Below are 16,748 nucleotides of genomic sequence, written 5' to 3'. Positions count from 1 at the left end.
TTATATAAAACTCCATGAAGGATTTAATTTCCACGAGACATACATTTCAAACTATCGAAGAGATGACTTAATGAAATGAATAAGTCACTTTGGAAATGAATTTGTTATATGATGACATAAACTCCTGAAGAGTTCTTGAAATCTATTGATTAAAGAAAAATTTGAAATGAAATATATTTGATATTAACAAATATAATTTATTGTCACTTGATGTGAACAAAGATCATTTCATGTCTCAAGAAAATGATCACTTACTTGAATTGGTCTTGAAGGACCATATTTTAGTTCAATTGAGAACACTATTGCATTTTGTTAATTATGTATGTGATAGTATCAATAAACTCAAAGATATTGGAACAAAGTCAAGTATATAATTTGTATCTTAGAGATACAACAATATCATCCGATTATGTGGAAGTTTTAACACTACATTCAGAAAGTTCAGAGTGTGATTTTGTTGAAGTTTGTGATTTTACACATACAAGAAATTTGAAGAAGATAATACTGCATCAACAGCTAATTCAGAGAAGATTATATTAAAGAAGAATCAAATCTTTCTACAAAGTCATCATCAAGTAAAGCTTCTGATCAACTATATTGAAGATTAATTGCTCTTATTCGTCTCAGATATAATTGTCTTCATGAGGGGGAGATATAATTGTGTTCTGCACTCTTTTTCCCTTAACCATGGTTTTATCCCATTGGGTTTTCCTGGTAAGGTTTTTAACGAGGCAGTTCAGTTCAAACACAAAGGATGTTGTACTCTTTTTCCTTCACTAGAATTTTTTTCCCACCGGGTTTTTTCTAGTAAAGGTTTTAATGAGGCATATCCTCGAAGGACATTCAAGGGGGAGTGTTATGAATATTATTAGTGGATGTCCTGGCCCATTATGTTTACCTATATATAGATACTATGTATCACTATATTGTAACCCTAATCCTAGTGATGAATATCATACACTATTCTTTCTCTCTTTTCTCTCCTCTCCATATATACTATTGCTTCTATTTACATTAGTTTATAACATAAATATTGTTTTTGTAAAAAAATTAATTAAAATGAAGATGGTAGAGAAAAAGAAAACAAGAGGAGAGTGAAGAATTGGATACTATAGTAATATTTCCACGTGTACAACGAAACCCTGCTTCTTTCCCATCTTGGTCGTATAAAACCCCGCCATTTCCATTTTCACCCAAAAACCTTAATCAAATCTTCGATCACAAAAATGGATGAATACTTACCCATTCTTGCGTTTTCTCTTCTTCTTGGTGCCATCATTGCTCTCATCTTCTTCAACTCCTATTACCGTAAACGCCAATCCGAAGTCCGATCCATCGCAAATCTAAATCCAAATCCCAATCCAATTACTCCCTCTTCAAAACCCCTTCCTAATAAGAAACCTAACCCTAAACACCATTCCTCTGATAAGGTTATTTTCATTTCATTTCAGATTCTTAGCTTTTTGTAACCGATTCAATTGCTTTTCTTGTTAATTTGTTTTGTAGTTTGTTAAGTGTGTTTATGCGATTTGATAAGAGTTTAGTTTGATTTTTTTTTGATTTATATGTTAATGTGAATGATTAGTTTTAATTGATAACTCATGCATGCATGGTTGATTTTATATGTGGTAGTGTTATGGGAATTGAGATATTATTCATTGGTTGAGGAGTGAATTGGTTTAGATTATGAAAATGGGTGTTTTATTGAAGTGAAAGAAGCTTAATTTTCCTTTTTAGGGTGTCTAAGGGAAAGGTAAAGTACTAGAAGTATTATTATTGATGAGGTGTTTGTGAAGATTGTGTGTTTCTGGTTCGGACACTTGCTTTTCCTTTTAGGGTTTTGGTTATATGGTTACTTTGGGGATGAGGTGTTTAAAGGAAATTGATTTAGGATATGTTTAAGTGAAAGTGAGTTGAACAATAAATTTTAGTGTAAAAGTCACGTTTCGAGATAAAAGCTACAAATCCTAGCATCAAGTTAAAATCAATTCTAGAGGCAAAATCAGTTATAATTTAAAACTTCCAAACATACTCAAATTAATTTTAAGTTTTAAGAATCACTTGTGGCTCTCCAAAAGTGAATTGAAACATGCTCGTAATCTCAAGTTTGCATCGGTGTTGTTTCAGTGCTTCTTCAAGTGTTTACTAGATATTGTTTTGTGGAAGTTTAACATAGTTTCTGATGATTGATGAAAAATTCTTGATTTTGTCAATACATGGGTGTTGGTGAAGCTTAAGGATCTTAAATTGTTGCTGTGGGTCTTCACTTTTTAGTTTTCATTGTGCTGTGGGTCTTCACGTTCTGTGACTTATTTTATTGTTTGGCTCAACCTTTTTGTTTTTGGAACATAAGGATCAAAGCAAGCGGCATCATCCATTGGATTTGAATACCTTGAAAGGCCATGGTGATGCAGTTACAGGACTGTGCTTCTCTCCTGATGGACGAAATTTGGCAACAGGTATTTAAACATATTTGTTCATAAAAAGACATTTGCAGTTTTGTTTATAGATACTACCATTGTGATTTCATCAACCGAAGATATATATGTTTATAGTTACCACCATAAATATTTCATCAACCGTTGCGAAAATGGTCACATGTGGCCCTTGCTAAGTTTATTTTAGTTTCAGTGTTAGAGTTGTGGCCAATGTCAGTGCCAGTACTTCATAGCCAATTTACACGTGTTCATGCAAGAATTATTTGCTAACACAAACTGCTCCCCCTTAGTTCCCCCTCTTACAGTATTACCAAACTGTGTCTCTCTCTCTCTCCTGGTCCCCCTTGCCAATGGTTTCTTTATTTGTATTGCATAGAATAAAGAGTATCTCCCTCGCCCACTTTGATAAATTTCATTGCAAAGTAGACATGTTCTATTTTTGAGTTTAGCAGCATAAGCACTCCCCTCAGTTCATAAAGCAGATTCACCTTGAACTGGAACATGCATCCAATCCAAGAGTGCAGTTCGGAGGGGATTTGATGAATTTGCTAACATTGCTTATGACGCAGCATAGTTAACCAACGCCTCTGCCTATAAGAAAATATACTTAAAACATCATGGGTTCGGAAGCCACAGAATTAGTTTTGTTCCATAAGGTTAAACATGTTTAAGTGAGGATTAAATACTGTTTGAAGTTGTTGCAACTGGGAAAATCACTCAAGGCCAGCCAAATGAAACCAGCTGCAATCATAGGATATCACCCAAAATTTATTTTTAGGTCTTATTGTGACGAAATAATTACATTTGTTGATATGTAATTTTCGTCTGTAATCTTGCTTCCTAACGTCTGTTTAGACTTCATTGAGTATGATATAGGACTCCTAGTTCAAATTTTCTTGTTTTTAGCATTAACTTGTATGAGCATTTGGACATTATTTATGAAACTTTTTCTCTTACAATCTTATGTTATATAATCTGTGCAAACAGCGTGTGCTGATGGAGTGGTGAGAGTATTCAAGTTGGAGGATGCTTCTAGTAAAAGTTTCAAGTATGTGAATTTCAACAGCCTCTAGATACATATCAACTTAATGTCAATCATAATTTATTTGCTTAAATTTTGTTTTCTCAACTATTTTGCAGGTTCCTGAGAATTAATTTGCCTGCTGGAGGTCATCCGACTGCAGTTGCATTTTCTGAAGATGCGTCCTCCATTGTTGTGTCATCGCACAGTCTCTCTGATTGTTCATTATACATGTATGGTGAAGAGAAACCTAAAGCTTCTGAAGATAAGCCACAAGCAAAACTTCCTCTTCCGGAGATTAAGTGGGAACATCACAAAGTTCATGATAAAAAAGCAATAATTACTATGTTTGGAACATCTGCTACTTATGGTAGTGCTGATGGAAGTGCATTAATTGCCTCGTGTTCAGAAGGTATCTTGATGTTATCGTCCCTCATTCAAGCATAAGAGAAACAGTTTTTTTTTTTTTTTTTGTGATCTATATATTAGTTTTTTCTCACCAGAAAGAATTTAGTAATTTTGAAGGGAATTTGGATTTTACTTAGAAGTAGCTAGAGGAGAAAGAATGGCGTGTATTGGTAAAAGTCCACAAAGTGTTTTGAATAGAAAAGGAACTTCTGAATAAGAAACATAAAATTATTAACTATATTTTGGTTACTGTATGACGTTTGTGCTGCTCTCTAAAATACGTAATCTGTTTTTTACTTCCATTGAGAATTGCTTATGAAATTATTATCACTATTGCTATACCGCAACATAATGCTCAATAATGATTTTCTAAAATTTCTGTCACATTTCAAATTCAGGGACTGACATCATTCTTTGGCATGGAAAAACTGGGAAGAGTTTGGGGCATGTGGATACAAATCAACTTAAAAATAACATGGCTACTATATCTCCCAATGGGCGTTTCATTGCAGCTGCTGCGTTTACTGCAGACGTTAAGGTAAATTTTATTGTATTATTCTATTTAATTTATTTGGATATGTTATTTAATTTAGTTGCATGTGCATCTCCAATCTTTGACTAGCTCAGGTTGGAATCCAGACTTGGTCCTTGTTGTCAACTCAGCATTTAGAATGTGCCCATTAGGTTTTAATCCATTTGGCGCTAGCCTTGAAAATTTTGTATTGCATTTATTTATTACAATTTAATTGAATAAAAAGAAGCAAAAAAGCAACATTGAAAAGATGTTAACCGACTCCTATATATTCTGTTCATGCTTTTGAATATCCAATCACCTCCTTCCTCCCCATCTAATTTTAGTTTGTGTTTCTCTATTGCTTAATTTTTGAATGATTAATATGCAATTTGGGCCCATGCAATTTTCAACCTGTGTCCAGTGAGAAAAATGAATTGAAACTCAAGATGCCGGTTTTCATTTTTCAAGCAGAGAAATAATTGGAAAGCTGGGAATATGAAGGAAATTTCCCAGAGAGAGAGCGGGGGGAATTACAATAATTTTGATTGAAAAATATTATTTAACCCAGTGGCATGTCAACTTATCCATGTCGCTTCATCCCCAACCTTACTCCCTCTCCCTCAGTCCCTCAAATGCTTCCCCTTTCTCCCGCCTCCCTCCTCCCTTTTATGCCATGAATTGTTACGTTCTGTACATTTTGCATGCTTCCAAGGCCTCTCTTTTCATCCCAAGTGCAGGATTTTAGGTTGAAGCTTTCCTTGATTAATCCAACTCATCTACAAGGAGTTTTGATAGGACCCAATATATGAATGATTACTCTGACGAAACAGAGTATGTTGGATGTATTAATACTACTGAAAGAACAATGGAAATGAAGATTTGCTCCTTAACAGAAGACAATGAACAATAACTAAATGGTAAAAGATAAATTATGAGAGAGAACCCATTTCCCTACTCAGCCCAAAACCACTCAAACCAATTGCTAATTTTCAGATACCATTTTTGGTTCCCACACTTCTTCCTATAATTCTCCCTCTCCTTCTAGAATATTCTCTTCCTATCATCCCATGCCACCTGTCACTTTCAGTGTGATACTCATGCAGTCATGGGAGGCCCATAGTGGGGACCATCGAGTTCTGAGTTTCAAGGTAATCTGGAACCGTATTCTAGAACATCATCTATTCTGCACTGCTGCTTCAATTAATGAGGCCTTAACACAAGAACTTTGTAATTGCTTACAATCTCAAAAGATTGCTTATTGGCATCAAGAGTTACAGAGTCAATAACTGCTGCTGGCCTCACTTTTCCCCTTCCCATCGTATTCACTCTTAGGCTCAACTTGAACTTGGCATGCCCCTATAAATGTTCTTGATATTTCACGTGTCGCCATGAACATCTTTAGCTGGAATGCTCTGAACAGGAGGGTCCTCGGAATAGTCCAAACGACAAAGATTATATTTGCACAATACCTGGGAAGATGAAAAGGGAAAAGGATGTGTTGGGGTAAAGGGGACAAGGGAGGGAAAGAAGGTTAGAGATAGGGATGAGGTGGCCCTGGACAAAAGTGGTTGAGATAGAAGGCCAACGGAATAAATTCACTTATTATTTTGTTCATGTATTTATGTCAGTCACCACATCGTTTAACAAAATTCATGAAACGGCAAGGACAAAAAGAATAATAGTGACTCAAACCGGCAAGGATTTTTTGTAGTGACTGAAACTGGAAGAAGTGTATATTATAGGCACTGAAAAAGTTGTTTCTGCCACCAATTTTTATAATGTTTTGAAGTAATGCAAAAGGTTGTAGCACTAATGAGTCCGATAATTGGGTTGCAACCTATTTATGCCACCAAAAAGTCATTCACTGTTATTTTTGTTAATTATTTGTTCTTCAGTATTGCTTGTTTACAATGTCTTGCAGATCTGGGAGATTGTGTATGCAAAGGATGGATCTGTCAAGGAAGTTATAAGTGTTATGCAGCTTAAGGGGCATAAGGTTTGATATTAGTACTACTATTTTTGGGTGATTTAGAATTCTAAATAAGCCTGATTTTGACATGATGAATATATCTTGCAAGTAAAAAAATAAATTATTTTCTGTCAAATCCATTATATTCAATTATGTGACAGGTATATATATTATTTTTTGACGAATGTGAGATATATATGTTGATTTCCATGTGAAATGATTTTATGATAGCTAGCATTTGTTTTAGGAAATAAGAGCATCTTATCCTTTAAAAAACTGGGGTGGGATACTATGACATCGTTTTCTTCTTAAAGTGAAATCAAGTAGAACATAAGGCTTTGTATAAATTCATTAAATTGCAAAGACCTACCTAGATAGAGCTTGATCCCAACACGACTTGGTTATGGGTGTATGCGTTGAAAGAGTAAATTAAAAGTGAAGTAGAATACAAGCGAGACTATACTCACGTTTATGAAAATTTAATCGCATTTTAGATTTTTTTCTCTTTATGCTGGAGTCCTCTTCAATGGAAGCGATATAATTGCTATAATGTTTGGATTGCTTTTATCTTACTCTAAATTTTTATATTTCTTCAAGTTCAAAATCAAATGTATTCAGTAGTATGACTAAATGCTATATTTCCCTGGGGCAGAAAGAAGAAATAGCACCCAGTGACATTGTTTAACGTGCTCAGGAAAATGAAATAAATTTGTTTACGAATGTACCCCTTTCTTCATGAGGTTTTCATTGTAATCTATGTTTTGATATGATCAATGATTTTATTGCTGCTCTTTGTTCAGAGTGCAGTGACTTGGTTATGCTTTGCTCCAAACTCTGAGCAAATAATCACAGCATCCAAGGATGGTTCCTTAAGAATATGGAATATCAATGGTAAGCAAAATTTGAAGATGATTATTTTTCACTTGTCAAATTGGTTTTATTTTTCTGTCAAAATCCCATGCCCGCCAAGTAACCTGCATTGTAAATTAGTTTAAACGTTGACAAGAAATATAAAATGTTGCTAATGAAGAATTCAAAGTAGTACTTCCATGAGATTTTATAGCTGAAAATGTACTTTTTCCACATTGCTTATTTTCGCTGGCCTTAGCTCAAGAAACTTTTGTTATTTGATTGATTAATAGTGTCCTCTTCCTCACGGGGTTGAGGCAAGGATTAGGATTCTTAATTATATCTAGGTTGTTAATTATATCATTTCCTCTCACTGTATTTGTCCTTGTATCCTGAAGTTCGCTATCATATGGATGAGGATCCAAAGACACTGAAAGTGTTCCCAATTCCTCTTCGTGATTCTACCGATACTGCTCTACACTATGACCGCCTCAGTATTTCACCTGATGGGAAAATTTTGGCTGCAACCCATGGTTCCACATTGCAGTGGTTAAGTGCTGAGACTGGAAAAGTTTTGGATACAGCTGAAAAAGCCCATGATGGTATGCCAAATAAAATCTTTTATAATTCCTACAATTGCAATTATAAAAATTAAACAATTTTCCATTTACGATCTTCTACTCATTGATTATTTTCTTCATTTGCAGGTGACATCACAGGCATTGCATGGAGTCCTAAAACTATTCCAAATGGTAAAGCTTCTAATCCTTCTCTACTCCTTTTCATTTTTCATGTAATTTATCTCCCAACTATTTTTGTTAACAAAATTGTATTTATTACAAATAGTATAGCAGACGAAAGAGAAGATTGGTTAGGTGTTCTCTTTTTAGAAAGTCAACAAGTCTTTTAAGTTGGCATTTGTAGGAAAACAAGGAGGGAAGTGGTTGTAATAAATAACCAATTAAAACACATTCTTCTGTTTCGTTAAATTGTTAAATTATTATTCGTAAAAACAAGCATTTTCCATTTGTTTCATGTAGTTACATAAACATAAAGTTTGTGCCAAATCTGTTTCATGTAGTTTGTCTATGCTAAGCCGGGTTGGAAGATAATACAAAATTTTGTCGATAACCTTACAATGAATGTATTTGTATTTCTTTCGTAATTATACCTATAGAATGTATCTCGTACAAATCAACATGTAATTTTTGCATCTTAAGCACCGTTGAATTTTGCAGGAAATGAAAAAGTCTTTGTTTTAGCAACAGCCAGTGTTGACAAGAAAGTGAAGTTGTGGGCAGCTCCATCATGAACTAGTTTGTGCGGACATCTAAGATATGCTAATGGGTGTTGCTTCAAAAGTTCTCAGCTTTGGTTTGACAAAAGTTGAACAGTATAATGGAAAAAGATGAATGAGAAACTAGGATGAGCTGAATACAAGACAACGTCCTTATGTTGATGTTTTGAGATTGATCTTATCGAATTTTTGCCACTAATATGTTGTACAGACATAGATGGTGTTGTTGGTTTTGATTGTGCTTAACTTCTAATTAGCCGGAATTAAATGATGAGGTAATGCAAGAATAGTGCATTAGTAACTCTTGAAGAGGAAATATTAGACATGTTGCTTTATAGAGTGTACTTAATTTGAAAAGCTTTTTCATATTTACTGCAACGTGGTGAGGGCATTATTCCTTTCAATTAGGGAATAACTGGAAATCTTGGTTTGAATTCCAAATACTTATTTCAGTTGACAAGAATTGCAAAGAAAACAATTGCACCACAAGCCTTAAGTTATTTCATTTTACATCTAACAAAATTGATTTTAAAAAATGGTGTCAAAATATTTGGATTTATTTTTGTGAATGATACAATAAAAATAAATCTAGAAAAGGTAGGGCACTACCTTGTTTTCAAAGAGTTTATGTTCTAAGACACCACATGCTATTAGTTATTTCTTTTTTTGTACAAATTAGTTATTTCATTTTACATCTAATAAAATTGATTTTGAAAAAATTATGTCAAAATATTTGTATTTATTTATTTATGTGAATGATACTCTAAAAATAAACGTAGAAAAGATAAGGAAGTAACCTTATTTTCAATAAGTTGATGGAGGGAGGATATAAATTGATCGAATTCTACACTTCAAATGGTACCCAACAACCGTGACGCGTGCTTAACCAAAACTAAAGAAAAGTGAAGTTGAAAAAAATGTAAAAAACAAAAAATTCGCCCACCGTGGGGCTCGAACCCACGACCACAAGGTTAAGAGCCTTGCGCTCTACCAACTGAGCTAGACGGGCTTGTTGTTAAATTGTGACTATTAAGTAGTTATTGGTCATAGCAGTACGACTTTGTTGCTTTCTATCTTCGTTTATGCGGTGTTTGTTTGATGTTCCGTTTTGTTGTGGTGTGCATTTTATTCATATAGACAAATCAACTTTAGTAAACTACTAATTCAACAAATGATTAAGTCATCAACAATGCAAATCTGGTGGCTTAAGTATTCTCGTCATTTTAATTTTCATTTTTTTTACGGTAATTGTCATATTTTTTGTAATTCTAAATAAGTGGTCTTTTATGCTATTAATTTGTATGTTGTGAGTTTGTTCGCAGATTAATCAATTTGTATGTTAAATTTGTATATGTATCTGATGTACTCTATGTATTCTATCAATTTGAACAAACAATTATTTTTTTAGTAAAAAAATCAAAATAAAAAGGGGAAAATAATTGATCAATAATTTTTTTATTTGACCAATAAATATTATAATGTAAAAGTATTTTTTTATGTAGATAAAATGAGGAGGCTTGTCCACAACTTCTAGCTCAACTGATAAAAAATATTAAAATTGTTCGATCGGACACTATGATCAGAATTCAAACTTAATCTAAACTATTGTAAACTACAGTACTACCTAAATTTATAATTATAGTCATTTTACATTAAACAAAGTTTGAATTTCAGAAAACCAAAACGTTGTATATAGTACTTTAAAATCTGAACCGTCCAAGTATAATCAGATGGATGTGATCTCTCCGATATATGCAGCCAGAGACATTGACTGCACTCAATCCATATCCTATATATAGTATTCTTGATAGTTCAAATTTCAAACTTAATCTAAACCACCGTAAACTACCGTACTACCTAAATCTATAATTATAGTCATTTTACATTAAATAAAGTTTGAATTTAAGAAAACTAAAGCGTGGTCCTAAGACCGGATATCAAATTTTATTTTTTTAAAAAAAACTAAAACGTACTAGTATATAGTGCAAATTAAATTTAGTTTCAAGGAGCATGAGATATATAATTTCATCACACTAGCTATACTAATACATGAGAGAGTATTCTCTCATTACTGTAGGATTTTTTTTTTTAGCCATTGATTTGAGTGGAGAGAGAAAAGAAAAAGAAGAAAAAAGTGAATTGAAAGGTAGAAATCGAATAAATTGAGAAACACGAGGAAAAATAAATGGAGAGAATTCATTCTCCTAATACATGTCTTAAATGTCATGTGCTAATTTTACCGACCGCAAACAATCATTACTCAAGTTATAGAAGTATACATACATAACATATTCCCGTGAGCTTAACTCAGTTGGCAGAGAGATCGCACTATATGTGCAGGAGTCGGAGTTCAAACTCCGGACACTCCATTTATTCACCTTTAAGGTGAATTTTTTAGCCACTACGCTACTTGAAAAGAAAAACAAAAGTATACATAACATTTTTAAACCAATTAATGAAATATAGAACACACGAATCCTTCATTGAGAAGATTTAAATTACAAGCTTATTCCTTGAAAATTAACAAAAGACATTTGAGTTTCACAAACTTGATAAATAAAATTACAACCGGTAATGCTTCTCCCGTAAACATAGCCTCCAGTCCTCCACCCATGACATACGGCGTTGGTGTTTCTTTGTATAAAAATAGTAACAAGTACCAATTATTTATTTTTGAAGAGGTAAAGTGCCAATTATTAGCAAACAAACCAAACTATATATTCAACTAAACAACCATATACTATATATTTCGGTAACATAGAGAAAACAAAATGACCCTGATCTTAACTGTTGATCAGAACAGGTAGAAGGCCAGCTGGAAGTCCGTTGAGCAGGTGGTAGGCAGTAATCCGAGCAGATGATCCACGGAGGGGGGGGTTGTACCTGCAGGTGCTCCGATGCCTAAGTCAGTAAGGGTAGAGAGCAAAAGAGATACTAGAGAGAAGTTAGAGAGAGAGAGTAATTGCAATAATGAATAGTGTCTACCTTGCTCTCCCAAGAGGGAGAGTATTTATAGCCCCCAGCTCTGGGCCAAAGGTCCTCTTAGTGGGCTGGACTAGCCAAGGCCCATTAGGAGGGACTGCCAAGATATCACCCTTAGATAGTGGGTAGAGTAGTAATTTTACCCTATCTTGGTGGAGAGGTTGTGCCATGCTGACATGGAGGTGATTGGGCAAGCCATGTGGACTTTGTGAGGGTCTAGGTGGACTAGCATTAGTCTAGTCCAGAACAGGAGCCCCCCAAGTCGTTGCTCCTAGGCATAGGAGTGATGACTTTAGATGTGTGCCCAAGTGCAGAAGGAAATCTCCTTGCAACCTCTCTTGAACGAAAGTGGACGAGGAAGTTGCTCGTCTAGGCCTTGCTCGCAGCAAGTATCTGCAATGTTTTGCTCGAAGTAGTTTCAGTATTCTGCTCGTATTTACTGCGAGGAGATAACTACGAGAGGGATTTGTTGCTCGTATTTATGACGAGGAGATAAAGGAATTGTTGCTCGTTGCTATGACGAAGAAGTTAGCAACGAGGAGGTTTTCTGCGAAGAGCAGCTTTTTGCTTGAAGACTTGCTCGAGTAAAATTCGAGCATCCTCTTTCATTGGGGACGTGAAAGGGTGCATTTACTGCTTTGATTTTTACGAGGGAGTGTAAGGACCATTGGATCAAAGCGTCTCTTCACTTTCCTGACTTGATCTATATAATAGAGGAGAGTGAACTTCATTTTTACTTTTCACTCTCTCTCTTCACTTGTGGATTTCTCTGAAGTTTAAACATCCTAGTCACATCGCTCTTCAGATTTCCCTCATATTCAAGGTAATTCTTCCAAATTTTCTTGCTTAGATCTATCTTTTGTCATTTCTGCCCAGTTTTGGGCGTTTTTTACATGAAGAATGTATGAATTTATGAACATTAGGATGAACATGCCGGGCACCATATGGATTTAGTGCCGGGGAGCTTTCCTCCCTTTTGAAACTTTAGATTAGACGACTAGTGACGGGGAGCCTATCTCCCCGTTTCAAACTTTGGATAGTTTATTAAGAGCCGGGGAGCCTATCTCCCCGTTTGAAACTTTGGATAGTTTGTTTAGGTGACGGGGAGCTTATCTCCCCGTTTTTTAACTTAGAAAATTTTGCATGAAATTTGCTGTTTAAACTTCATGCCGGGGAGCTTACCTCCCCGTTTTTAACTTAGAAATTTTTACATGAAATTTGTTGTCAAAATTTCATGCCGAGGAGCTTACCTCCCCGTCTTTATCTTAGAGAAAATTTCACGAAATTTGCTGTTTAAATTTCATGCCGGGGAGCTTATCTCCCCGTCTTTATTTGCCTTATCCTCCTCGGAAACGATTTTGATTGCCATTTGAAAAGGGCTTTGGTCGGGGACAGCGTCCTCGTCCTATCCTGCGCCCTTTCACTTGAATTGCGGTGAAAGGGTGGATTTGATCATCGAATTCACTTTGTTTTTGCTGCATTTCAGGTTGTAAAATGTCAGAGTCCGAGGAGGTTGTGGAAAGCCAGGGTGCGGAGAAGTATACATTGGTCGACTGCATAACCGATCCTGCGCTGGATTGGGTTGCTCCAGAACCCCGGGGAATAGCCTCGGCGCTTAGTTTCCAGGATCCAAGATTATATATGACCGTCGAGCAGCAGAGAGCAGACGGGCTTCAAAATTGGTCGACCCGTATACCCGGGGAGGGTGAACGGGTGTGCTCGTCTTTTGACGGGCATGATTTCGCTATGTACGAATTTGTATTTAAGGAGATGGGGCTCAGGTTGCCGTTCAGCCCCTTTGCGGCCAGCGTGCTTAAAGCCTTGCAGGTGGCTCCGTCGCAGCTGCATCCAAACTCGTGGTCTTTTATTATGGGGTTCGAGCACCTCTGTACGTATAAAGGCGTTCTTCCCACTCTTCCCCTTTTCTTTAGAATCTTCAAAATTCAACGTAAGCCGACGAGGGAGGTTGGGCGAGCACCTCGTCAGAATTGGGTTTCATTAAAGCATCACGAGGATGTTAAATTATTCAAAATGTTTGTGGATTCCGTTAAGGATTTCAAGGAGAGGTACTTTGTTGTCCGTCCAGAGTCTCCATCTGCCCGGGAGAGTTTACTGGAGCTGGAGGAAGATAGGGACGAGCAAGGTGTTGCTCGCAAGGATGCCAGCGGGCAAGTTATAGTTCGGGCAGTCCCTAAGTTCCCGTTAAGCTGGTCGTACACCCATTTCCTGAAGGAGCCTAAGGAATATACAACCGGGGACGCAGATTTGTCTCCCGAGGACATGGCTGCCTTTGAAAGTCTGAAGACCTTTGTGGCCGGTTTTACTCCCGGGGTCTGGACGACTCGTAAGGGAGTTACCATAAGAGATGAACACGGGGAGCCTAAGGCCTCTCCCCGTTTTATTAATACTAGGACCCTCCTTAAGTGCAAAAATGCCGGGGAGGTTAAACTGTGCCTGGGTATTGTTTCCTTTCCTTTTAACTTAGAAAAATTTATGTTATTGTTGTGTGCATTCCTCGTCTTTTACTAACGTGCTCGTCTTTTATTTGCAGACGAAATGGAAACCATTGCCGAGCGCATGTTGAAGGCCAAGCAGGATGAGAAGGCGAGCAGGTCTGGCCGAGGAAAAAAGAAGATTGTTGCCAGGGCTTCCCAGGAAGTGAGGCCGGGGACCCCTTCCGTGCAGGTTATTGGGACCTCGGGTGTTGGTTCGGGCACCCCTACCTCAGCTCCCCGGCCTCCTCCGGCGAAGAGGACAAGAGAAGAAGATTCCCCGGTTGAAGATGCGGGCATGGGAGGATGCAGCAAGTTTCCAGTTCCTCGGTGCTTTACCGTGGACAAATTTTTTGAGAAGTATCCTCCGGAGGTCTTTGAAACTGAAAGGGCTGCTATTCTTGACCAGGAACCGGAGGCCCGTAGGCAGCAGCATGCTCGTGACATGGCTGCTATGGTGCGGATGGTCTCGAGCTCCCTTGTCCTTGGTGACGAGCGGGAGTCCTTAGTCGAGCAGCTGAACACTGCCCAGGCCAGGCACGAGCGGTCCAAAGGTCGGATCAACCAGCTCAAAATTGCTGTGGAAGACCTAAAGGAGAAGCAAAAACATTGGGGTGACCAGCTGGACGAGCACCGTAAAAGGGGAGAGGATTTGGATGCTGCTCGGGCTGAAATTGAAAGGCTTACTGCTGCTATGGCGCCGGGCGAGGACGAGCACAAGGCTGCTGAGGGGTTGACCACCCGGGCAGACTTGGTCAAGGTGATTGCCCAACTGTCCCATGATTTTGTGGAGGGCACTGAGTACGCCTTTGAGAATGCCGTGCAGCAAATCAAGTGCCTTAATCCTGAGGTGGAGTTGGTGACCCGGGGAATGCATGTCAACGGGCAGGTCAAGGATGGCCAGATTGTTGTCCCGGCTGGCCTGGCCGACTCTGATGAAGAGGAGGAAGATGCTGAAGGGGTGTTCGAGGAGGGTCACGAAGACGAGCAGGAAGATAGATGCGAGGAGTAGATGTTCCCATCCTTTTTATTGTAATTTATTTTATCTTTTTGAATTTTTTGGGGCCTTTGAGCCATGGTTTGTAATTTTGGAACAAATGGGCTTTTGTCCCTTTTTGATTTTTATGACAATTCCGGGCAGGTGCCTGTTTTATTTATCTCTGCTTGTTTATACCTGCTCGTCTATTCCTGCTCGCATGTATGTTTACATTTTCTAACTTAGAAAAATTTTTGATGAAACTTTGTTGTTTAAAATTTCAGCCGGGGAGCCTCCTCGTCTAATAATAACTTAGAAAATTTTTGATGAAACTTTGTTATTTAAAATTTCAGCCGGGGAGCCTCCTCGTCTAATAATAACTTAGAAAATTTTTGATGAAACTTTGTTGTTTAAAATTTCAACCGGGGAGGTCTGGTCCCTATTTTTAACTTAGCAAAATTTTATGCTAATTTCTTGCCCAAAATCTGAGCCGGGGAGATTGTCCCCATTTTAAACTTAACGAAATTTGCTATTTAAACTTCGTGGCGGGGAGTTTTCTCTCCCCGTTATTGAGGTGCTCGTCTGAGCATGCTGGTATGCTCATTCGAGCAAGTTGGTGTGCTAAGTTTTGCCTGTTTGTTTTTATGCCTGTTATATTTTTGCATGTATGAATGCTGCGCTCGTTGTTATTTTTGCCGGGGAGGTTTCCCCTGCTTGATACTGAGCATGTTTTAATGAGGGTAGTCTCCTCTGTTTTGACTTAAACAGTTTAGGGAACTGTATAAGCACTTAGAGTTGTTTCTAAGTTACGCGAATACAAGCACGCTAGTGTACCCTTCTTCGCAACCTGAACCTCCCATCGCGAGCTGGGTGCTAGGTCGTGGCACGGGGACGATGGGCTCGTTTCGAGAGTTATCCTCGTCTAGCAGGAGTTCCATTTCCCTTATGGTGAATTAGTTCCCCTGCTATGGTTTTAGATGAGCACGTGTGCCATGGTGCCCTCCGTTGTTTAAGGTGCTCGATTCGTTGTGTTCTGAAGTGCGAGCAGCCTTTTAGTGTGGCAATAACTTAGCTGTAATATTGTTTCAATTTCTGGGCATTCCAAGGTCGCGGAAGTTTCTTTCCTCGAAGGTCCTCGAGATAGTATGCACCATTTTCTGTTTTGTCAATGACGCGGTATGGTCCTTCCCAATTGGGTGCAAGTTTGCCATCCTGGGAGTCTGCATTGCGTCTTAGGACGAGGCTGCCCACCTCAAACTCTCTTTTGATGACTTTGGTGTCATGACGGGCAGCTATTTTCTGCTTCAGGGTGGCCTCCTTTAAAGAAGCTCCTGTTCGAATTTCTTCGACGAGGTCAAGCTCCTCTCGAAGTGCTTCGTCATTTTGCTCCTCGTCAAGAGGCTGCTCAGTCCGACGAGATGGTTCCTCAATCTCTACGGGGATAACTGCCTCCGTTCCATATACCATTCGGAAGGGGGTTTCTCCAGTTGTGGAGTGTGGGGTTATTCGATAGGCCCAGAGTACATTGTCAAGCTCTTCGACCCATTTCTTTTTGTTTTGGTCAAGTCTTCTTCGTAACCCTCTCAGGATCACTCTGTTGGCTGCTTCAGCTTGCCCGTTGGTTTGGGGGTGCTCGACCGATGTGAAGTGCTGCTTGGTGCCCAGGGCAACAAGGAATGCTTGAAAATCTTTGTCTGTAAACTGTGTTCCGTTGTCTGTGACTACCACCTGTGGTATTCCGAATCTAGCTAGCACATTTCTTTTGAAGAAGCGCAGGACTCTGAGTGATGTGATGTCGGAGA

At 37.9% G+C, this 16,748-nt stretch overlaps 1 protein-coding gene and 1 non-coding gene across 2 annotated transcripts; one reads left to right on the top strand and one right to left on the bottom strand.

Annotated features, from left to right (window-relative positions):
• Positions 1-1,116: 1,116 nt before the first annotated feature.
• LOC123892802 (transducin beta-like protein 2) lies at positions 1,117-8,853 on the top strand. The gene is made up of 10 exons (XM_045942672.1): positions 1,117-1,430; positions 2,354-2,459; positions 3,426-3,486; positions 3,579-3,871; positions 4,266-4,405; positions 6,303-6,377; positions 7,151-7,241; positions 7,598-7,801; positions 7,907-7,951; positions 8,438-8,853. The coding sequence occupies exons 1-10, from the start codon at positions 1,227-1,229 to the stop codon at positions 8,509-8,511; spliced, it is 1,293 nt and encodes a 430-aa protein (XP_045798628.1). The 5' UTR covers positions 1,117-1,226; the 3' UTR covers positions 8,512-8,853.
• A 579-nt stretch (positions 8,854-9,432) lies between these two features.
• TRNAK-CUU lies at positions 9,433-9,505 on the bottom strand. Its single transcript has one exon. It is a non-coding gene; the product is annotated as a tRNA-Lys (tRNA).
• Positions 9,506-16,748: the final 7,243 nt, after the last annotated feature.

This window comes from Trifolium pratense, linkage group LG6 (assembly GCF_020283565.1).
Source record: "Trifolium pratense cultivar HEN17-A07 linkage group LG6, ARS_RC_1.1, whole genome shotgun sequence".
NCBI classification, from domain to species: Eukaryota; Viridiplantae; Streptophyta; class Magnoliopsida; order Fabales; family Fabaceae; genus Trifolium; species Trifolium pratense.
Note: the sequence above shows the minus strand (reverse complement) of the source record. Positions and strands in the feature narration are given on the sequence as shown.